Source organism: Falco punctatus (assembly GCF_963210335.1).
Source record: "Falco punctatus genome assembly, chromosome: 14".
Taxonomy (NCBI): Eukaryota; Metazoa; Chordata; class Aves; order Falconiformes; family Falconidae; genus Falco; species Falco punctatus.
This window is the reverse complement of record NC_137594.1, coordinates 21,473,314-21,496,770: the sequence shown is the minus strand read 5'-3', so window position 1 is coordinate 21,496,770 and position 23,457 is coordinate 21,473,314. Positions and strand designations below refer to the sequence as shown.

The following is a 23,457-nucleotide window of genomic DNA, read 5'->3' as shown; positions in this document are numbered from 1 at the left end:
AATGAATAAAAACATAAAAACACAAAAATCGGTGAAAATGAAAATGTCAAAAACAAATAGAAATCAAAGAAATTTATTTCCATCAACAAAAATACAGAATACAAAACGATACTGGTCCCACCCTCTGAACGTACTAAAGACAGGCACAGGTTGCTGCAACCCTGAGCAAAAGCTTCTCTGCTAATTCATAAGGACCTCCATTTGCACCAGTCTTGCGTTCGTGTCTCCCGATGTTCTGTAAGGGATCATTCCAGCAAATGTTATTAGGGCACGAGCTTGAGATCGAAGTTGCTAGAAAACAGAAAAATAAAGTACAGTTACTTAGTATTAAAAAAAATATATAAAATGCAATGAAAGCAGAGTTAGACATGCGTTAAGCACTTGTCTTTTCAAACATGAAAATGTCATCTTTATTTCTGAGAGCTGCTCCCTGGATAACGTATCTCCAGATCTGGAAGGAAATCCAATTATTTCCTTTTCCATCCACTAAAAGCATGTCGAGTTACCCTTTTGCTTAAAAAAACCCATCCATTTACTTAAAATTACCCAAGAAAAAACATTTCCAACAATGTGGGCTGTTGCTGTACTACAGCAATCTTGTAATTTCTGCATGAAGGGGGCTTTCCCAGGGCAACAGGACTCCTTCCCACCTCACAAAATACTAAGTCGACTCTGCCAAAATGCAGCTGAAGGTCTCCAGCATCGCCTGCGACACACCAGCATCCCTGAAGGCTCTTCATGCCGTAACACAAGAAAAGCAGACGTACCAAGTACTCTCAGAGACTTTTGCCTACAGTAACCAAACCCCCTCCTAGGCATCAGAAGGCTACCTAACAGCTAAATGAATTCAGGAATAATTTGTTTCATTTGTTAAAAACGATAGTAAATCAAAAGAAAAATCATGCTGATAACTGGTAGAGGTCAGGAGAATACAGAAAGCCCGAACCTTTATGGAAGACTGTGCAGACTGATTGTTTTGATTGCTCACAGTGTTTTCTTCTTAAATATTACGCATCTCTAAATTACTGTACTAGAAGATCCCACAGTTCCAATCTTCCTTTAATCTACTGACTGCAGGGAAAGCTGAAGCGGCTTTGGTTGCTGCGGGCATGCAGATGGCAAATCTGACAGTAGGAACTTACAAGCGGAGAAGTGACCGAAGCCCATTACATGGTGGGGAACAGTTACAAACACCCTCCCCGCTGCCCCTCTGGGCAATTCTACCCCTTTTTCAGGGTGATGTTAAACCAGCCGGTTATTCAATGGCAGCAGACGAGCTTTGGAAGCTGATCATAGAAAAGCCAGGATGCTCCTGTTTGTTTCAAGACATTGCCTAAATGCTTCAACTGTGCAAAAACCCTCCAACTGTACCCACAGGGCAAGACAGCTGTCTTACAGCCAGTCAGTTTTCCATTTCCATGATCCCGTCTGCAGGAAAGCCGCGACTGTCCACAACGCCCAGTGGTCTGACTGAAGCAGAGAGCAGAGTTCCCACCTTGCTCCGTATTCCTGGCTGGCTGGGGACGGCTGAACGCCCGGAGCTGCAGACGGCAGGGCCAGCCATGCAGCCGGAGGCACTCCTCCCTCCTGTAAGTGCCACAGCTGAGGAATGCCAGAAGGCAGCACAGCACATCAGCGGGCCTCTGGAGTGAACAGCAAAACTGAGACTGACCCAGTTGCTAAAAGCTCCCAGGACAGTTTCCCTAGCTCTGAGTTGCCACCTAGTTAACACCAACGCAGCAGTTGTTCAGCAAGGTGGCCTGAAAATTGTTTGGTTCCAGTCACAGTCACTGCTTCTTCTAGCCTGCTTCCAAATCTGTTACACAGCAAGGTTGTGTCATTCTGCCTGACCTGCTGCTTTTCAGTGGAGGTCAAAACAGGTGGCAGGTCAAGAAAAAGCATGTCAAGGCGTCTGGCTCTTCAGAATTAAAATACTAAGAGGCAAAACCCCTCGCTGTGACTAAGAAAGTCTCAGGAGCAGTGCGAGCTGCCATTCCCTTTACCTTTTCAGTAGCAATACTAGAGCTGGTCTATTTTTAAAAATCCAAACAACATGATAGGTTGCAAGACTTCAGGAAGAACAGAGGTTTGCAGAGGTTAAAAGCAGCCTGGAGGTCTAGATGTTCTATTGGCTGTAATTACCTAATGAATGTTAGAATCACTTACGATTTAAAATAAGACCACAAATAAAAACAAAAAGAATTCCATTCCTTTCATGACCTAATTTTGCCACCGAAATAATGCCCTTGAGCTGCTTCAGAGAGTATGTCACCCCAGGTCGGGGTGGGGAGCATATGACATTGCTGTCATGCACCCATGGCATCTGGGTCAGGGCTGTCACCGCAGCCATGGTTTCCGGCACTGCAGTCCGGGCTCACGGCGATCTCCGTCTGAAACCTGACAAAATGGATCAAGCCAAGCGAGACTGGATGTTGCTCCCTCATTCCCAAATCTAATTAACATATATATGTTAAAAAAGAAAAAAAAAAAAGAAGAAAAAAAAAGATAAAAAAAAGACTCAAAATACAGCTTAGGTAACTTCATTTTGAAATAAACAAAATGCATAAAATGCCAACTCTGAGTCCAAACCTGATCAGTTCTAAATTAAGCCCATTTCACCTCTGAAGTGGGACAGGAGACGTTCCAGCAGGACACGTTACTGGGCGCAGGGGCCCCCAGCAGTACTATCCCTCCCCGCCCTGCCCTTGCTGCCAGGTCCGTGCCGCCCCTGCCGAAGCCCCCTACTCCCCCACCCGTTACAGCAGGATCCCACTTTGGGTGCCCAGCAGACCACTGAATTTGCCCTCTGGCGCCAAGCAAGAGCCACGTGCTCCTGCGCTGGGGGAACTCTGCTCCGGGCTACCTGGAATAAGCCCCAGGCTTCAGAACAACTACTATCTCATGTTTTCAAATTCCGAACAGAGGGATCTGAATTGGTCTGCTCTGATGGAACTAGAGAAAACCCAGGGACTTCAAACACCTAACTCAAGGAAACGTCTTTTGTCACTTGTGTCTACTGCGCAACGTGCTGAGACTGTTAAAGCTTCTGGAAGAGCCTGATTTCCCCTAAAATTTGCTACCCCGTGGACAAAGAAAAAGCTGTCTTTCTTCCAGGGAAGTTCAAAAGAAAAATTCTTGCCAAGCACAGCCTGGAGAAGCTCTTATCTGCCGTCTCTGTTCAGGTGAATGGGGAGATTTTGCTGAAGAAACACCCCTCTTCTCACGTTTGAGATGCCCTCATTTCTTTCCACCACAAAAATTGCCTGAGTTGCTTCCCAGGCAGGGAAACTGAAGTGATCCAGATTCCCTGCTCGCACAGTCTTGCAGGAAATTCTTCAGGGTAAGAAAAAAGTGGAACATGGGCTAAAACTACCTTCCCATGTGCCCACGCCTGGTATTTTTCTGTGCATGAAAATCTTTAGGCAGCCGGGAGCTACACGGCTGTATATTTTTTCTCTCTAGCTAATCCTACCTTAGCCGATTCATGCTCCCTTCTGACATTACAGTCACATCGCCATTCTCTTATCGCCTCCCTGGCTGCAGAGACAGCAGGCACTTGTCCCCTCTGATGGTTAAGCACAGCTTTTATTGCACCCGGCAGCCAGAGATCCACGACTCTGAAACCTCTGTCATCACCACTGATACCCTGCTACTGTGAGATCCCACCACAAGGCCAGAAGCTTGATTAAAAAAAAAAACCTTGAAGCCTGGAAAAAAAACCCAAAACTTTGAAGAGTTTTTAGCTAGCAATGTCATCAGCTGATCTCCACAACCGTAACAGCACGAGCGCAGAGCACATTTACAAAGCACGCTTACACTGAGCTCGCTGCAAACAGGCACGCTGTTGGTATGACACGATGTCACGGTGGCTTCCTTCTACACAAACTCCTGCCACCAGAGCTGCTGCTCCCATCACCAACCAGCCCAACAACCTTTGGTAGGCCACGGTCATGGGATTCATACCGAGATGACACCTGACAGCATTACACCCCTACGGAGATGGCAAATGCTTCCACGTAAGGCACAAGACTGAAATCACAAAACCAAAATAAATGGCTCGCTCGGAAGGCAAGGTGCTAAGGCTGCTTGCTCAGTGCCAGTCTTGTGAACACACAGACCAGGTGACATTGGGTTAGCCTGGGACTTCCTCACAAGTGCAGAATTTAAGGTGGGAGAAGCCCGAGGCGCATGCAGGCTCCTGTAGCTCTGGCACAGGCTGCACCCCAGAGACAAAAGCTGGATCATGACTCGAGCCTTTTGTTTTCTGATGTAACTAAAAATGCTACCAAGGCTTTTGCCAATACTGCAATTTACAGATCAAAGGCACTTCTGTAGATGACTAAAGCCTGGAATAAAGCTGGCTGCGGCCCAAGTTGGTTTTCCTTCTCAAAAGGAGTTGATACTTTTTTCCTAATCTGTAAGATGGGATGAGTGGTTTGGCCTTGGTTTTCAAGTGCCTGTGGCAGCTTTGAGTTAGTAAGAGCTACAAGACCAAAGCCGACGACAGCTAAGCTGCTGCCACCTCCCTTCTGCTCAACACGGCGTGCTGACAGGCGAGTGCCCGCAAATCTGGCTGTGCCCTTCAAGTGGCACCTGTTTTGAGGCTTGCTGAAGGCGTAGGTCCTATCAGTGCGTGGAGGAAATGCTTCAGCGCGACTCTGGCAGCAACAGCAAACCCACCGGTGTCAGCCATTTAAACCGGGCAGGCAGAGCAAGCGCTGCCGCACTGGGAAGCTGCCCGCTCTGCTGCGGAGGCAGCACAACACCGGCAAACTGCTACAGCTACTTGTCGAGCAGCTGGGTGTATTGCCCAAGGACACTTTGCAAAGGTCAGCCCATGTCACGACAGAAGCGAGCCAAGGAAGGCCTTTCCACCAGAAATCAGTTTTGCATGAACAGGGCACTAACTTAAATGAAAGGAATGGAAATCGGGTTCTTGGGAAAAAAACAGGTAGCGACACCAACCACCCTGGAGACGCTGCACTGTCCACATCCCCTAATATTTAAGGTCCCACCAAGAAGCAAACTGAACCCTTGCTCTCTCTCGCTAGGAGGTACATATTTAGTGTAGTATGTCTTTATTAGCTCAATGCCATTTAGAACAATATCCTTTCTTTACACAAAGCTGAAGCTATGAGAAACTAGTCTCCAGACTCCAAGTAGCAGAAAATTCTAAGACTCTATGTAACCGAGCAAGTCAAAAGCTAAGACCATTACAGATTCAGTTATTTGAAGCCCAAACCCTTGAAACCAGGTGAAAAAGAAAGTAGGAAAACTTGTCAGATTATAATCTTACCGAATCTCTGTCTTCCATTACCCGCTGGGGTCTGGCAGGAGTGGCTGGGCTTGTGCCTTTCATCCGTTTATATTGGGTGAATAAAATATTCATGGTTGCAAGCAGGACCTCAGATAAATTGTGCCTGATCTACACAAAGAAGGGAACCCCCCCCACAAACATAATGCAATGAAGAGCAGGTTGACAAAACGATTACCCTTGCTATATGACATCAGAAAACCAAGCAATGATAACTGTGGTTGATATTGACTCGTATAACAGTCCTACACATAATGGCTACCCCTGCTGCGACTGTACCACTGGCAAAAAAAGTTACCTACAGTTTCAAGACAGGCGTGCATAATGGCTGCACTTCATGATTGATAGCAATGCTTCAGATAAAACCCAAAGTGCTCAAATACAAAAAAACCTCAAAGCACCCAAATACACATAAACACTCTCTGAAAGAAGTGCCACCCTGCAGTTAAAACAGTTCCAGAGCATTAACAGCCTTCTGTTATGCCTCATACGCTTCACCTGCTAACACCCAAATACACAAGTTCCTCTGATTTGGAGGTAAGGAAACATAAAAGACCCTACAAATGCTCACTGACCATAAAGAGCACAGAAGAACTAGGTCAGCAGCAGAGTTGAAAGTTTTCAACATTCCGAATTCTTGAATCGAACTCAGTAAATTCAGAGGGATTCAGATCTGTGGGTACCTTCTGCAATATGGAGACAGTATTTCTGGGTAGGGAATTCTAGTGCTCCAAAGAGCAACGTTAAGGAGAAAGCTGCAAGCCAAGAGTCTACTTGGATGAATGCAAGATAATCTCATCCCATTTTCCCGTTAAAGAATAAGAATGACAAGGTGACAAGTTTTTAAGATCCTTTTAACAAAGCAAAAGGCTTTTGGAAGCTAAAACCAAGAGGCATTACTTACTTCATCACTGAAATTCCGGAAGGCAGCAACTCTCTCCTCTACACAGTCTTGGCTAAGAGGTACAAGCTTTAGGCGTTCAATAATCTTCAAAAAGAAAAGCAGGAATCAGGGCAGATAATCCATGTCCTATGCACCATATACTAATAAAGCATGGTTTTGAAGTGTTAATGAAATGCTCCCAATTCCATTCAGGTTAAATAATTTCATTGTTATTTACTGGTTTACCTCCCCTTGGTTTGTTGAGCAGCAAGAATATTTTGTTCAATGTCTACAAAATAGCTGCAGAAAGAGCATCCTCACCAGGCAACAGGGAAGAAATACAGTTTTGAATTCCTACAGCATTGCAACACCTTCTAACTCATTACATATAAGTTTTTGTTTTAAGTGATGTTATTAGAGACATTCTGGGCTTTCAAGGGCATTAGGAAGGCTGCACTTCAAACAGAACTCTTGAAACTTACATCAAAGGCCCTGTCAATGTGACCAGCGTGATATTCATCAAAAAACGTGATTAAGTCTAGCAGAAGGTAGAACGTGGAGTCAATGGATTTCTTTGCATTTATCCCCTGAGCTTTGTACCTGAAAGAAATTGTTTTACAATTTTATTGTGCAAAATGGCAACCTTTATAAATGTGCTCTTGTAATTCTTGGAAGCAGAGACATCAAGCACAAGGACAGAATGCATCTAACAAAGGACAGCTTTTATTTTCCTTAACCAGGAGGCAGAATTTTCACAGGCTGTGGCTTTTTTAAAAAAGCTTTTATTCACTTCTAGTTTTGTTTCCCAGCATTTGTTTCCTTTTATATGTTTACACTTCCCATATTCATGGGGATAACAGTGACAGGAACCAGAGGGCCGCAAGGCAAGCGCTGTACAAGCATGTTGAACACGCTGCTTTACAGCGGACGGCTCTCCAGCACAACTGCCTGCTTCAGGCAAGCGGTTAAGACTTAAAAAGGGATTAGATGCTTCTGCATGCTCTGTCTAGCTACACCTGCTAGGAGATGAACCGGAGGGCTGTCTGCTCTCACTCCAAGCAGCGCAAGGTCAGACAGGAGCTCCTTCCTCAAGGTAGTAGTAAGAGCGGTTAAGTGCATAGTACACACCATGCAGGGTGCTGCTGCAGAGCAGGAAGGCAGACAGCCTCTCGGCCTTTTCTGGTGGGCATCTCTCCCGTTCCAAAAACATCACAAGGCGGCACAGGAAGAAACCTGCATGGCTACGGTACTGTCTGTGGTACGGTAGTGAAGAAAAGCCCCGTATTATATGTAATGGCAAGAAGATGAGCTAATCAGAACCGCTCTGGCTTTGCAGTCACAAAGGTCTGCAGCTGTAAAGGGGCATCATCGAACAGCAATATTTAGCATACTCATACAGATCAAAGCGAGTAGCAAAACAAAGCCCGTTACGGCTTTTGCTGAAGCTTAAACCCTAAGCCAAAGGTTTAATTCTCCTTAATGCCTGCGACCAAATGAGTGTCTCGCTAAGTCAATACGGCACCAATTTTCACTCAGCCTGCAGCCTGACTAAATGAAGGAAGGGCTAACTGAAGGAGTGACTGGCAAATGCCACTTGTCAAAAGAAGAAAGGCAAAGGCCTCTGACGGAAATCAATGCATTTCTGTACCTGTCCTCCCAATTTCAAAGTGCCAGCAAGCATGCTTTTATTCTCTTCCCACCGTAATGGTAGAGGAAAAGCAGTGAGACATTTCTCACAGGTACCCCCATTCTGCTCTAGTAAAGCACAGGAGTTGTCCATGGCAGTCACTGTGATAAGATGTACTAAAAGATCATGATTTAAAAAAATTCCAAAGCTATTTTGCAATTACAAACTTTCAAGGTTATTCTTAACATTTAGCTGCTAATGAATCTTGAGCATTGATGTCTCTCAAACACATATCCTAATTAGCACACTGACACCGCAAGTGACGTTCCTTTCGGTCACTCCCATTTCTCTCTGTTTTCTAACCACCACATGACACTTTCCTAAAGTAACAGGCTGTGGAAAAGAGGTCCACTGGTTACATTAGCCACATACACACCTCAGCTTACATGTTCCCTTTTTTAGCTTTCATTAGAACAGCAGTGAAAAAGTTTTCAGACAGCTACTGAACTCACTGCTCTGCTGTTAAAGTTAGAATTACTGGTTGCGTAGCGCTCTCAATATTATTTCACACAAGTGAATTGTGTGCAACGATTCTGCAACTGTTATGCCATTTTGCTTCAAATATTATCTAAAACATAGAATTCATTAAATTTATTGCTCCTCCGTCTCCAGTTGACAATCCTGCAACTCCCTTTTCCTGATTCACCTACAGATGAAGCTTCTTGCCTAATTTACGTGCCTTGCCTTTGAAGATTACGTTTCTGATTTCAGTACTGCAACCCATCACGAGCGGGACAGGGTGAATTCTGACCTCTTCTCTATTTTCCTGAATACTCTGCTGTCCAGCCAGCAGAAACCACGTCTGGAACTAATACCCACTGAACTGACAGTCCCAGGTCAGGTCCAGGTGAGCCACCCATCCTGCCCCCTTGTCTTACCTCTCAGCGATGGAGTGGGCCATGTTCTTCAGCCGCTCTTTGTTCGACTGGGGAGTGCTGATCTGGGGAACGACAGGACTGAGGAGCTTGTTCATCAGTTCTAAAACTTTGTCAGGGTTCTGTTGGGATGAGTTACACACAAATAAAAGCAGCATGATGGGACTTAGTGTTTCAATCTCACTGGAAAAGCAGAGAGGTCCCACGCAGCAGTGCCCAGTGCAAACTCAGAAATGCTTCCCTCCCATAAAGAGTCCAGATCATCTTCGCAAAATAATATGAGCAAAATAATGCTGCTGGTTCACATGAGAAAATGTTTCCCCCTAATTTTCCTCCAAAATAGTGGCTATAGTTGTATCCACTTTGATTTCCAGTATATTTCAAAAGGAAACAAGTACTCACTATATAGATCAACTATTTTAGACTTCAACATCTAAGACACTGGAAGAGCATACTTAAGGTAAATAACTTCACTAGCTAATAAAATTATGCATGGGACAATCTCTTCAAAAGACCAGACTGATCAAGAACCAGGATGTCTTCAGTCAGCAGGCGTTGGAGTGCAATCCATCTGCGTTTGCTCACTGAAACCCCCCTCCATGCAGCCAACGGCACTGCTTTAACAGCAGCAGAAATAATCTGCTTGAATAAGGGCAATTCAATCTCCAAGATGAAGTTTAACCTCCGAATCACAGGGAGAATGTTTGGGAAAAAATGGTGAACCAGGTACATATTTAAGGGAGCACACAGAAGATATTTACCTTTGCAAGGTCATAAAGTTTCGCAGCTTCTTCAAACAATCCTTTATTTTCTGCTGCAGAAGCCACTTTGTTAATAATGGGTTTTGTGTCATTTGTGAACTTGTCTATCACTCCAGGCTAAAGAGGCAAGACAAAAATGAAAGGAGAAGAGAGAAGAGAAATGAGAATGCTTAAAAACTTCTGACTATTCCTGTCAAGGCAATGAACATTTTACATGTTGGATTATGATTAGGATGGCCTGTACATTTCCATGGGAACGCACAAAAGGGACATGTTAAAAATAGCAAGAGCTCTAGTGAGAGAGACTTTCTCCAAAACGGAGTCAGCACAGACATCTGTGGTTTCTAATTCATTCAAAATGACCCAGATAATGGGTCAAATTCTAAATCATTTTAATTGTCGATGACACATTGCAGAGGAGAATAAAACACAAAAGACTTCAGCCTATAACTTGCCAGGGTCTTCAGGGATGCTGTTTGTGTATATTGGCATGACAGGTTGCAAGTGAAATCTTACACAGATAAATGAAAGGGCGAAAAGAATTTTAAAAGAAACAATAAACACAAGTAGCATAAAAAGAGCAGAAAGAATCAAAGATATCTGGAAAGGATTTTACCGTAGTTGAGGATGTAAAAATAAGACTATATCATCTAGATGAATTTATCTTGAAACTAAGATTGCTGGTTTCATACCAAAGAAACACAAGAATACAGTTTAAAATTTAAAGGAATACGTTTAAAAGCAATGGAGTGAAGTCAAGAAAACAGGGTTCACCACTAATGGCATAATCTAAAAATTATCTATCTTACAAAGGACTGTAAAGTGAAAAGATATCTGTAAAGATTACTGAGTTACCTTGCTCTCATGTGTGCAACCCCACTGCTTTTGAACTGACGGAACAAAAACATCTAAAGGAAAATCCTGCCAGATATTTTTGACAGTAGCAATCATTGCAGCATGAGCCCTAATCTTAAAATTAGGGTTTAAACAATTTTGGAGTCTGCTTTACACAGAAGGCTTCCAAAATTGCCACAGCAAACAAAAACTTCATTGATTATTTAAAAAATTAATTGTTTGCACGCACTCTCCTCTTTTCAGGTGAAACCTTAAGGTTTCCTTTATCTTCTGACTGTAAACTTACATTTTACTTTTAAGTTACTGCTTTTACAGCAGAAGTAAAAGCTATTACAACTAAAAATGGCTGATCTTTAATCCAATACTTACCCTCATCTATGTGGAGAAGACAGATCAGTTGTGCCTATGCCTGTGGTCTGTTAGCCCTCACTCGCTTTATTACAAGAATTTTTAATGGGCTGCAATACTTTTCTCCTCTGAGGTGAACGAGGATAATGTCATATAGTTTTCACACGTACATCTCAGTTAATAGAACAATCTCACACCCACTTACAAGCAAGCCATTTTTAGTAATTGCTTTTTACTAATGTGTACTAAATTCCATTTCATACGGTAAAGATGAAATCCCAACCTCACTGAAGTTACTCAGTGCCGTTTGTTTCTGTAGACATATCCGCTGCCTACAGGGATGTGGTTTGCCCTGTGGTTCCTGACTTGCCTTCTGTTAGGGCAGGTCATACATTACTCTGTAAAAAAATCTCATATTTGGAGGACTTGTCTGTATTCAAACAGTAATAATTCGTCTAGTAAAAAATAAAGCAAAGCAAGACAGCCTCACAGCTGCTTTGGAAATCACACATAGTTTGTCCTTTCTATGTAAAATATAAATTGTCAACTCACCTTTCTACTACCATCGTTTTCCAGCTTTCCAAGAATCATGTCAAACTACATCCAACACAGATATAAAGCAAGAAAAAAGGAAACAAAAATAGAGAGATGAATTGCACATATTTCACAACACATTTCCCGAGTACAAAGATTCAGTCATGGATGAATGAAAAACAGTGATTGATGTCAAAACTACTGGTTTATAAATAACAGGCAAAAAGGCGTGATTAAATATCTTAAACATATGGTTGTTGTGAGATCTCCCGTCATCTAGGTCTGCAGCAGGCAGAAAGAGTAAACAACTGTTTAAGACTGTACTGTCTAATAAAGACTTCAGTGAAGAAATGAATGTCAGTGTGAGGAAGGCAAAACACGGTCAGACATACCTCTCTGCTTTCAATTACTATTTCACTAACGCAACGCAAGAACATACTCTCTCCTTGGCTGTCCTTCTCATTCCTACAAAACAAAGGGAAGGAGGAAGGTACTCCTGTTTCTGAGGACTTCCTAGATAAGAATAACTAAGCAGTAATAACTAGGAGAAAGATCTAGAGACGTATAGTAGCTCATACCTGAGAAAGTAAAAATACTGCAGAGCTTCCCTTGGATCTGTCGATTCAAACTTACGGGTATAAAGCATCAAAAGCCGCACAAAATTTAGACGCCTGATGCCAGGAGGGTCACCAGCTTCATGGCTTACTGCAATGTCAGAAACAACACTATCAGAGAACCTAATGCCAGGAAATGTTTCTCTGATCTTCATCTCAGATTAGCCAGAGCCGTGATCCAGAGCTCTAATGCAACTAAATCAATTAACTTTTAGGAGACTGTTCTGATAAATGCTTTGATCAATTACATAGACCTGCAGCATCTGTGGGGTACTCGTAAGGGTTCAGAAAAATATTCCTTTATTGTAACGTAAATGTGCAGGACTTACATAGCTGTGCACTCTGCCCAGAAGATTTCAGGAGCAATTTTAACTCAAACAAGACCAATGCCACATGAACAGCATGACAACGCAAGCGCTCTGTCCGGAAGAGAAAAGCAATTGCAGCTTCAAACTGTGCTGTCAGGAACAATACTTGGAAGTAGAGGAAAGGCTGCTGGCTCACTGCAAAATGCGATTCACCTAAAAAAACCAACCAAACAAACAAAACTACAGTATAAGTGAAAATGATTTTGCAATCAGATATCACTGACAGTGGATGCTTCCTGTCACAGTGCATCACTATTGTTTACTCAGTGCCAACAGAAATCCAGACAAAGCTGAATACCTAATCACACATCAGTGGCTTATCTACAACTGTTCCACTGCAAATATATCACAAAAGACCATAGAATAAAGACATATTCAGAAAGTGGAAGAAAACAAACAGTTACTCCAAAAAGTTCCTTTGTTCTTTTCAGACAATGAACCATCATCTCTGACAAACTGCAATAAATTCTTAAAGATGACAACTTTTCGTCTGCATTTACACTTAAGCCAAGTGATACAAATAATGTTAAAACCCTGGATTTTCCTACTCAGTGACACCAAAGGTAGCTTATTTTATTTCTTTTCCACACATTTGTATCTGGGTGAGAGTGATGTTACAAACTAGAAGGCTATGGAGAAACAAATTCTGTATGTTTTGGATAGTCCAATTGACCTAATTTTGACTGATTGGAAGATGATTACAGAAGAAGGTACTCTTTTGGGCTGTGGATGTTCCTAAATCATTCTGAAGAAGAAGGAGCTGTGATTTGGGTCCCCAGATAATTACTTGAAATTAGTAATGTAAGGGAAACAATGAGCAACAGAGGCACACAGAGAAAAGCCTTGGAAATACATGCCTGTAATAGGTACTGATTGCTTTTCTGTTCCGTGTCCCAGAAGCTGGAAGTTTTGCTAAAAAACCTTAACATATTTATGGTGAGAGAATGCAATCCGTAACTTAGTATGGATAAAGTACAAATAGCAGCAGTGCTGCTCACAAATGAATATTCACTCTCTGGATTGCTGGGAAGACACATGGGGCTCATTCATCGTGTCTTTCTGTTGTTACTGCTGTTGGTCTGCTGTTACTCTAGGGAAGCAAGCTGTCCACAAACACCCTGAAGGCGCCTGTCACTGGTGGAGAGCTACAGGGTTTTATGTGGAGTCGGGGGTTTGTGTAGTAATAGCTGGAAAGTGCCCCAAGCAGAAAAGCAGAGCCCCAAGTAACATATGTCTTCGTGGTTTCTTACCATAATCTTCTAGCAGCTGCTTCTGGAACTGTGATAACGTTAGTCGGTCTTGTGGAGAACTTGCACTGTTGTCATCAAAACACACTTGGTTCAGCTAAAAAACAACCCAAAAAAAGAAACACAGATATTTCAACTTCCCTTTGCACAAGGGATGCACTCAGAAGTTATTTGTTCCAGCTGAACCCCTCTGAAGATTTGACCAACTGACCAGTCACAACGTCAGGTCCACCCGTTGCTGCAAAGCGAACATTTAATGCAGCAACAGCAGAAACCCATGAAGACATAACCCGAGGTCCTCTTCTATCTGTCCATGCCACCAGACTCCAATGCTGGGGCTCTGAATACTCACTAAGCAATAATTAAAAGCAGCATTTTTTTTACCCAGTCTAAACAAATACACCATTGTACTCCCCCCTTTCTGATAATGGAGAGAAATGGGTATTGATCAGTATCTATCATGTCCCCACCAAAACCGTAAGGACTCTGGACTATAAAAAACACTGACAGTATCATCATCTGCCAATTGACACCAACATTTCAGACATAATCCATCCAGAAAGGACAATTCAATGCATCCTCACTGTAGTAAGCTAGTGCTACACTTCTAAAAACAGCTGACAAAGCTCAGTGTCAAATGAAAAACATGACACTTCCAAAACCAAGCGCCCCAGATTAACACCTGATAGTACAGAGGGTATCAGAGCAGCCCTGGAACTCAGGTTGCCTGCCCTTCGCTATCGGCAAGGTCAAGTCCCATACACCACACTGATGCAAAACACCAGACCTAGCACTAGGGAGGTCAGCAGAGCAGTGCAGAAATGCAATACCATCTCACTCTGTTCCTAAAAAACAACCCCAAACAACAAACAACAAAGCTCCAACACCACACTTACTTTTAGCCAAAGATAATCTTCTGTTTTATCAGCAACTTCACTCTGGTTATCTGTAATGTCACAACGGCCAATTATACAATAAACAGCTCTTTTGTATGGGTCAGTATTATTTCTCAGCGCTCGTCTGTAATGAAGACGCAGTTTATTTTCTGTGGCAGGAGATAGTCTAAGGGAAAAAAAGGAAAAAAGATTGAGGAAAGAGACATGAAACCCCCATCTTTCCCTGTATGAGGAAACCTAGATACAAATCAATGTAAATAGGCACATGCTCACAGCAAAGGCGTAACGACAGCAAGCACTCGCTGGTATTTCTTGCACTTTCTATTTGTATCTGTAGGTAAAAATTTTGCACGCGTGCATTTAAATGTGTAATTAAAGTTATGGAGGATCATCTTCAAAAACCCATTGCAGGAATAAAATATTTTAAAAAATTAAGTCAGATGACAGTCTCTTTAGGGGTGCATTAATATTGTGGTAGATGAGCTATTTTTGTCTAACTGGTATTTCATCATTTCAGAAAAAGAGAGCACACAGTCTTTGGAACTCTTTGGGTTAGTAACCCACAAGTGAGCAGGTCATTGTACCATGAAATCTTTTAGGAAAGACACTTTCACCTTTATCATTAAATATCATAAAATGTCATGATGTTCTTGGTCATCCTATTTCTTGTACCCGCTTTTAGAGAATTTTACAGAATTGAATCAATGAAGTGCTCTCCCAGACCAAGACATTGTTTGGCGAAACTGTAGGCAGAGTACCTTTTCATAACTGCAATGAAAACCCAAATAAATCAGCTGTACTGTATCTTATTAAAGCGTTTGTAATGAAAACAAATGCCAGTACCTTCACTAAGGTTTCTGGAACAATCTTATTATAATGAACGCTCCTGGAAGTTCTCTACAAACCAGGTTAATTTACAGAAAAATAACAAGGCATACACTATTTGTATACACTATTTGGCAAACAGCATTTCGATCCCCGCCCCCCCCCCCCCCCCAGTTTGTGTTTATTTTTTTGTTAAGACATGCGAACTGATACAATCTTGCTCACGTTTTCGTACCTGAAGAGCCCCAATACATTCAACATACTGCAGGATGAGGGCTTCCCACATATGAATGACATTGTCACAGGCTGAGGTGGGGTATTACAGGTTCACGCCCCAGCACCTACCTGGGCCCTCCAGTTCCCCCCAGTTTCAGCCAGTACCTCAGCAATAAGCACACAGCTGTAACGCAATAGCTGACTGTGCACTTGTTGGAAATCCACTGCAAGTGGAAAGATAACCTAGAACACCACAGCAGAGTTCAGAGCACACCTTGCGATGCACTAACCCAACCGCCTGCAGTCACAGAATCAGAAGTTTGGCCAGTGGCCTCCGTCAAGCGATGGGTAGCAAAAACTGGAAGAGGAGAATAAGCACAAGGAAGACGTGACAGCGAATGCCTCTAAAGGCCTCTAGCAAACACTACTTGCTTTTGTGGTGGGGCATTCTTACGAAAACAGGTATAGTAAAAAAGCACTCCCCAAAGGAAATTCAACTAAAATAAACGATGGAGGAAATAAAAAAGACACAGGATTTGTGACAGCAGACTAAATTTGATCTATTGTATGCAGTATCCTACTGTTACACAGGGCAGATCCCATGGTAAAAAAAGCAAAGCTACAGCACTATTATTTTTGAAATGTAAATTTTTGCGTCTTTTCAAACAACTCCTTCTCTATGGAGATTTTCTACACTTCAAAGCCACAAATTATAATATGCAAACTTCTTACATGTAATTTAGGTAGGTAATATAAATGCCAGGCAGCCATCACCACCAGAAGAGACCTGAGCTTCTTATGTTTCTACCAAGCCACCGATTATATCGCTGCTCCACAGCAATCCCCACTCCTCACAAAGATCTTCCCTAGTTCCCAATTACCTTTTATCTTTACTGTGCATGTACTCCTGGAACCAGGTTTTAAACTCTCCCAGCTGGTGCTGTGCCCGTTTCACCACGTGCATGGCTGCAGTCAAATCTCCACAGCGCATGCAGTAGTAAATCAGTGCCCATACAGGATGGCCTTCCACCTCACCATCCTGAAAATAAAGCAAGAAATAATGATTTATTTTTTTTAAAGCAGCATATTTGAGTTAAATTCCCTTGTCATTTCCCTCATTCGTTATTTCTCCCTTATACCCACACATTAGCTTTGGTAAAAAATTCTGTTTGTGTTACAGAAGCCAGAGGTCGCAAGGTTTAAGTCCTGTGGAAGCTGTGCACATCCTAGCAGCAAAGGATGGGACTCTTCTGCTTGCCCAGATTTCAGGTCAGACAATCCCAGAACTAGCATATGATACCTTCCCCACCCAGGAGGTGAATTTGGATTAGACCACTGAGCTATTGAAAACATCGGTACTGAAACAGAAAGACACCATAGTAATCATGGATCTCAGCAGGCAAGAAAAGGACAGGTAGACTCAGCTATGTTGTCTCCACCATTATATACTATTATTTCATTTAACTTTTCATTTTTCAATCCAGCCTGACTGTTTATCTGTTAATTTTTTAGGTGCACAGATGTGTACTTTCTACTATGTGCAGGGGAGCAGGATTTTATTCAGATTCCTAAATACAAGGCTCAGGCTGCAATTCATATTAATTTATTACACATTTAGTCATCAACAGCCAGTGTCACCATCTTATAAGTGTAAAAAAAAAAAAAGAAAGCAGCAAAACAGGGAGACTAGGTTACTGCTTTTTTGAAATATCATAACGTATTTTAATGCTTGCTTGTTGATCTCTAAAAAGACCACCAGAAGAGACTGTAACTTCCAGAATTTAGAACTCTAAATACTGAGCACTACCATGCTTCATGACTAGCTCTGAAGTCAAAGCAATTTTGTCTACTATCTTCCATTTTCCTAATGAAAAATTCTAAAGAAGGGATAAGAGCCTGCTGCCCTAAAAGCAGCTTAAATAACGGAAAAACCACTGGAGGCTGCACTAGTTTCCTGGCTGTGCTGCAAACAGATTTGTGTTACTGTTTTAGCTCAGTCACTTAAAGCGATGGACACACCTGGAGACCAGGGACAGGCGCAGGGAGTTTGATGTTCAAGAAGCTGCGGACTAGTTGGTAGGTCCCTGGGACTCCCCCCAGCTGAGCCTGGTGCAAGTTTCCGAAGACGGTCGCAAAAGTGTAATTTTTGTAACTAAAAAACAACACAAGCAAAACAAATGTGAACAGACTGAAATATACTTGCTACAAAAACATCCACTGCCTTTCAGATCCAACAGAATTAGCAATTTAAAGCAAATTACCTTGATGTTCAAACATTATCATTACAACAAAACAAGGCAAAAATTTCTGTGATTAAGGAAAATCCTTGTATTCAGCAGTCTCAAGAGAATCCATGTTTGGAGCCTGTGGTGGACCGCTCCAGGTTCAACTCTCTATTATGAGGTTCCTCTCATTAGATTCTCCTAGTACTGTTAAACTCAATTACACAACTGGCTAAAAGCCTTTCCATCCTAATGCTTTAGGTCTCAATCCTGACACAGAAGCACAGTTAAACACCACAGATGTGTTTCTCTCTCCCCTCTGCCCTACAGACAAATACAACCTTACGGCTGTGGACTTACCAGAAAGAACTCACAGAGAAAAAGAGAATTTAGAGGAAAATAACTGGTAAAGGCAGCTTTGAGAAAGGCTTCTAAAATAACCCATCAAAGCCTCTAATCAAGGCAGATCAATTTAACAAGTATTCATGTTTAGAAGCAGGAGTCTTCAAAGTCTGTACACTGAAGGAATACTTATAAGCAGTAGCAATAAATTACATTAAGTTCTTTTTTCCTCTACAGCACACGATAGACTTGTGCCAGACTATAAAACTGAAAGGTTGTACTAAACATAGACAAATATCACTGTATCTCAATAACTAACATTATGGCTAAGTTAAGCACACGCTCCTCAGGGCTTAAGATCACAGTTGCTCAAAAGCAACTAATGCAAGAACAGCTGGGAGCAGCATTACACCTCCTCCTCGTATGGTGAGGGGCTGATGGGACATGGAAACATCCCAGTATTAGCCAATTCCTGCTAGAAAAGAAAAGCTTCAAAGCAAGACACAGGGTTTTGGTTATGGTTGGCTGGCTTTTTTAAATCATATATAATTCATATTATATATATACGTATATATATTAAATCATATATAACATATGTATATATTTTTATATATAAATGTATATATAATATATAAATAAATCAAGTCTGAAGGGCCCAATTTCCACAGTTGTGAGGGTTGCAGGGGAACTATACGTAACTAATTCCTAATTTCAGTTAGCAACTAATGGCACTGTGAAAAAAAAAAAATCTAGCAAGTTGGATATTTGGCAAATTGGGTTGAGAGTCACCAGCTCATCACACACTGCTGAGACCGAAGAACTTGAAACAGAAGATCCTTCCGATGTGTCAGTTCATCAGCACACAGGCAGGTACACCGCCACCACCCCCGGGTGACAACCAGAGCCAACGAAGTGTGGCAACCAACTGCTGGGGGCCAAGAAGAGGCTGTGCCAGGAGGCCAAAACTTCCCTTCCCAACACGTTGTATCAGCGCGTAGCACCTGCCGTGCTCAGATGCCAGATCTGTATCTGTAACAAACGCCCACGCACTACACTGCGGCTATTGTTTGCTCTCCGCTGCTGAACCAGCCTGCTGGCATTTCATCGGCAGCTCCTGGATAAGGGACACTGCCATACCCACATGTGCAGGGAATAGGTGATACAGCCTTCCGGGGATTCAGCCCTCGGCTGCTCCATACCCTGCAATTCTCCAAACATTTTCTTAGCCAAGGAGCTTGGACCTCTGCGATACAGACAGTAAAGCACTTTCCAGAGTCTCAAAATTATTGCTAGATGTCTCAGCTTCAGCCTCTTCACAGTTTACAAAAACATTCCAGTGTAAAATGGCATGATCAGACCCTGACTCACTGCACCAGATTTGTCCCCAGCGCTGTCCTCACGTCCTCCCAGCACTAGCTGGTGACAGCGATCAGCAAGGGACTGTACAGAAAAGGGGAATTTTTTTGTAGAGGAGAAGCGGATCTCTTTCCACAAGTAAAAAATCTTCCCATATCAGTATGACAGATATAGATTATTAAAGAGCAACATAGAAGAAAGAAGAAAAGGTCTTTGCATCTTCTAAACAACCTCCCCATGGATTCAAGGTCTTTTTCACTAGAAGAGCTTTTAATCAAAACAGTTTTATACTCAAGTGGCTGCTAAGCCCTACACAACAGAAGAGACATGCAACAGACACTTCTGCAGAGCAGCACAAGGCAGCCAACTTGTTAATATTTTTGTGTGCATTACAAAGTCATTCCAGCCCATTGTTAGGAAATCTATTAAACTGCGCTACCCAGAGCGTTCACCTTACCTTTGTTCCAGGTAGCGCAGAGCCTGCCGCACAAACTCCATACACACCTCCGTGCTGGTCCGGACTTTCAAGGCATCACTAGCAGGAACCAGGGTAACATCAGTCATTTGTTTCACCATGGCCCACATCTCAGAGATGTTCTATAAACAAGCCATTCCAGGCAACAGTGATTAGTACAGAGATGAACCAGCAACGCTGTTTTGAGCTACGTGGTGGTTTTGATGCTTAAGGAAAGGATAAAAACTCAAGAGTGATGTCAGTTTAGATTTCCAATGGAGACACTGGGCACAGTCATGAAAGTAAGCCACTTCTATCCTGCAGAATTCAAATCTCCCAGGCTTCTCTTTATAATTCTTGTGCAAGAAGATGGTTATAAATACCATACCTGCAATTGTCACCCAAGATTGACAGTGATTTCCAAAACTATCCTGGGTACCTGGTGCTCAGCCTCCTTGCCCATTTCCAGTTCACACTTCCCACTCAAATACCACAACAATGTCAGCTTCCCATATAAGCAACTGCTCTGGCTGCCGCTGGAAAGCTGTGCAGTCAGCTGTGGTAAGAAATATCTAAAGGACACTGATCACTTGGACAAACCTCATTTACGAAAAAAAGGTTGAAAACCATCCAAGTCTGCCTCATTCACAAGGACGAGATCGTATCAGTGTCTACAGGACTAGGGTATCCCTGCTGAAACAGCAAAATACTGAGAAGTAACAGCACTGTTAGCTTCAGCAGGGCAGGTGTTTGATCTTGGTGCTTCAAAGCAGCAAGAACATTGAAACTCACTGCGCTGTCCCTAGCAAAATGAACAGAGCTGCTCAAAGCAAAGATACACATCTATAATTCAGATCTGACTGAAGCATTTGCCCCTCAGCTTCTGAACACCTTTTTGCTCTCCCCATTTGCAACGTTTTTTTCATGATGACTTGACCCTCCTGCAGTATACTCCTCCAGGCATTTCTCAAAGGTGGGAATTTTGTGCATTTGGGTTTTTTTGGGGGGATGGATCAAGACAATGCAATTGAAGGAGTGGGAAAAAAAAGAAAAGCAGGCAGCTTGTTGGTTTAAAGTCAATCCTAGGGGCTTTACGTTTTGCTATGGGAGCCTACTTAGCTCTAGCTGGGTATGATTGAAGATCCTTCACCTACATCTAAATACTTTCAAAGGATAATAAGAGACCACATTTTGAAAATCAAACACAACAGAATCCATATAAAATAAAAAACAGGGTGGTTTTTTTCCCTCAGCAGCTCATCACTCACAATGGCACACTGCGGTGAAATCAGGTTCTTTTCTTCCTTACTGCATTAAGAAATTTTCACCATGACCAAGTTCATCACAGGTGGGCCCTGCTGTACTAGAGAAGATTCCAGTATTGGCTCTATGTTTTCTGTAGAGCCATGCAATTTTTTTTTGGCAATATCAGTATTTTTCCACCAATGTCAGCAGGCTGTTAATCACAGCTGAAAACAGATTAAATACATTTCCTTATGTTAACTCACTGGCTGTACCTTATCATCCAGTTCTGCAACAGCAGTGCAAAGGTCCACCAGGTTAGGCTGCAGATGTCCATTCACTATCTTCTCATTATAAATATAAATCTGAAACATATTGAAAGTAAGCAAGTTTAACAATACGTATTACCTCCCCTCCCCAGACACTGCAGCAAAATCTGAACCAGGCTTCAAAAACAGTGTCCCCAGCAAGTCCCTTCTGCTTCCCTCCCACATAAGCCACTACTAATCCAACTCAGGAGGAACGGGCATCAGCACCCACCTGGCTCCCACCACACACCAAAGCCCCAGGTCTGCCTTAAGGTGGGCAGCAATCCAGCTGTCCAGGGGTTCTGCATGGCAAAGCACCACACTGAACACCCTGTTTAGACTAACTGCAGCTAATTGTTGGAGGACAAAGATACGGAAGAGACCTGACAGCCGGACGGCTGTGATAGTGCCCTGCACAGCAGCCTCCTACCTGCTGACATGAAAGAAACAGCATTTTGCTCATTTGTGGCAGTATTCAGAGACATCTGACACAGGGAAATGAGAACAGAAACCTGACCCTTCAAAACATGCCCTTAAACATATATACACATGCACCCATCTGATTTGATTTAAATCTTGGTCTTAATTTAGCTGCTTCTACTATTGTTTATTCTACTCACAGCCCAAAGATCTTCCAGCTACATCTGAAAATCACCACCCTCAATGCTAGAAAGGCAATGCCATTATCCTTTAAGTCCCTTTCGCATGCATTACTTCTTCAACATGCCCAGCATGCAAACAAGATGCAGAGCTCAGGATTGCAACCAGAATCTAGCATCAGTGAAAACACATATATGTACGCACTGTGTTTCTGTGAAACAGTCTGAACTGTCCATGAAGAATAATTAATCATTTCAGTGTAATTAAAACATGTTTTGTGGCTGCTGATAAACTGAAACAGCACGGACTGCCTGATCTCCAGGAGTGCAGCTACCCCTGTGAACTAGTACTGCTACAGATGCTAGGCTTCCCATACCCACAAAACATCAAGGAATAATGTCGATAGCCTCAAAGTACAGACATAATTATGCTGTAAGGGAGACCCTTAATGCAGGTACATTACAGTAGATATGAAACAAATTAATGTACTATTAACAACCACTAAACGACATTTAGTGCTTTACCAGCACAGTTATACATCTTATTTTGTGATTCATTTCTTCACAGTTACCATAACTGAACACAGAGATAGAAAAATAGATGCACAAGCTGCTATCTGGCTCAGTAACGACTGAGCCAATGCACACAATAACAGTAATTGTGTGCAAATTAGGCAACGCTTTGTCTATGTCGTTTCACACGTTTTTGAAAAAATCAAGCCCTTCTTTTTCATTTTGTTTCCAACAGTGCTGGTAAACAGATCATCTCAAATAACAAAAGTAACAAATTGGTTATGTAAAGGTTTATCAGTTTTCCCTGAAAATTTTCAGAGGAAGTCTAATGCTACCAGACACGTTAATTCATCGCTGATGCACTAAAGCTTCTCATAAGCGATGCCATTAAAATGGGATGTAATTTGACAAACGTCAGGATTAAGACTTCAGCCTGGGTTTTTTTTCTACACGCACACATCAAAAAAGCCATCTCCCACATGTGAGAATAAAGGGAATAGAAAGTCTTAATTTGTGTACAAATATGCATTGACACCAATTAAAAAAACCACTTTTTAAAGGTTAAAAGAATTTCAGTTTACTATACAAGCATAAATGATTACTACAGTCATATATGGTGTTCAGGATCTCCTTTTGACAAAAGCATCCTGCAGCAGACAGGTGAGTTAGAAATTTAGCCTGACTTTCTAGAAGTCTATGTTTTCCAATTGCATTTTAACTCCAGGCAGCTATTTTCATGTTCTGCCTACCATGTCTTCTTACATGTGCTATGCTCACAGATCTTTATTTTCCCCACCCCCCTGTCTCTGTACAACAATGTTTAACGATGTTTCTCCATTTCCACTCACCTGACGAGCATACGCCATCTCCACGCTGTCCAAAGAGCTGCGACCTGGAGGACCCAACTCCCCAACGTAGCTAGGCTGTTTAATGAGAAGCATATTATAAGAAAAAGCAGCAAAACCATACTCCTGACAAAAACAAGAAGAGAGTTTTGA

At 42.3% G+C, this 23,457-nt stretch overlaps 1 protein-coding gene across 5 annotated transcripts in view; it reads right to left on the bottom strand.

Annotated features, from left to right (window-relative positions):
• Window positions 1-57: 57 nt before the first annotated feature.
• NUP93 (nucleoporin 93) overlaps window positions 58-23,457 on the bottom strand; it is an 81,876-nt gene continuing 58,476 nt past the window's right edge. For 4 of the 5 annotated variants that reach the window (XM_080410885.1, XM_080410887.1, XM_080410886.1 and 1 more), the window contains 17 exons: window positions 23,308-23,382; window positions 21,315-21,404; window positions 19,801-19,940; window positions 17,443-17,575; window positions 16,305-16,462; window positions 14,383-14,548; window positions 13,490-13,583; window positions 12,201-12,392; window positions 11,836-11,962; window positions 11,650-11,722; window positions 11,276-11,320; window positions 9,521-9,637; window positions 8,763-8,881; window positions 6,680-6,797; window positions 6,219-6,302; window positions 5,297-5,425; window positions 58-291 (listed from right to left, as the gene is read on the bottom strand). In XM_080410885.1, coding sequence (XP_080267011.1) covers window positions 181-291; window positions 5,297-5,425; window positions 6,219-6,302; window positions 6,680-6,797; window positions 8,763-8,881; window positions 9,521-9,637; window positions 11,276-11,320; window positions 11,650-11,722; window positions 11,836-11,962; window positions 12,201-12,392; window positions 13,490-13,583; window positions 14,383-14,548; window positions 16,305-16,462; window positions 17,443-17,575; window positions 19,801-19,940; window positions 21,315-21,404; window positions 23,308-23,382 — 1,971 coding nt within the window. In that variant the 3' untranslated portion in view covers window positions 58-180. The remainder of the gene's footprint in view (window positions 292-5,296; window positions 5,426-6,218; window positions 6,303-6,679; window positions 6,798-8,762; window positions 8,882-9,520; window positions 9,638-11,275; window positions 11,321-11,649; window positions 11,723-11,835; window positions 11,963-12,200; window positions 12,393-13,489; window positions 13,584-14,382; window positions 14,549-16,304; window positions 16,463-17,442; window positions 17,576-19,800; window positions 19,941-21,314; window positions 21,405-23,307; window positions 23,383-23,457) is intronic. The other variant, XM_080410888.1, reaches the window with a different exon arrangement.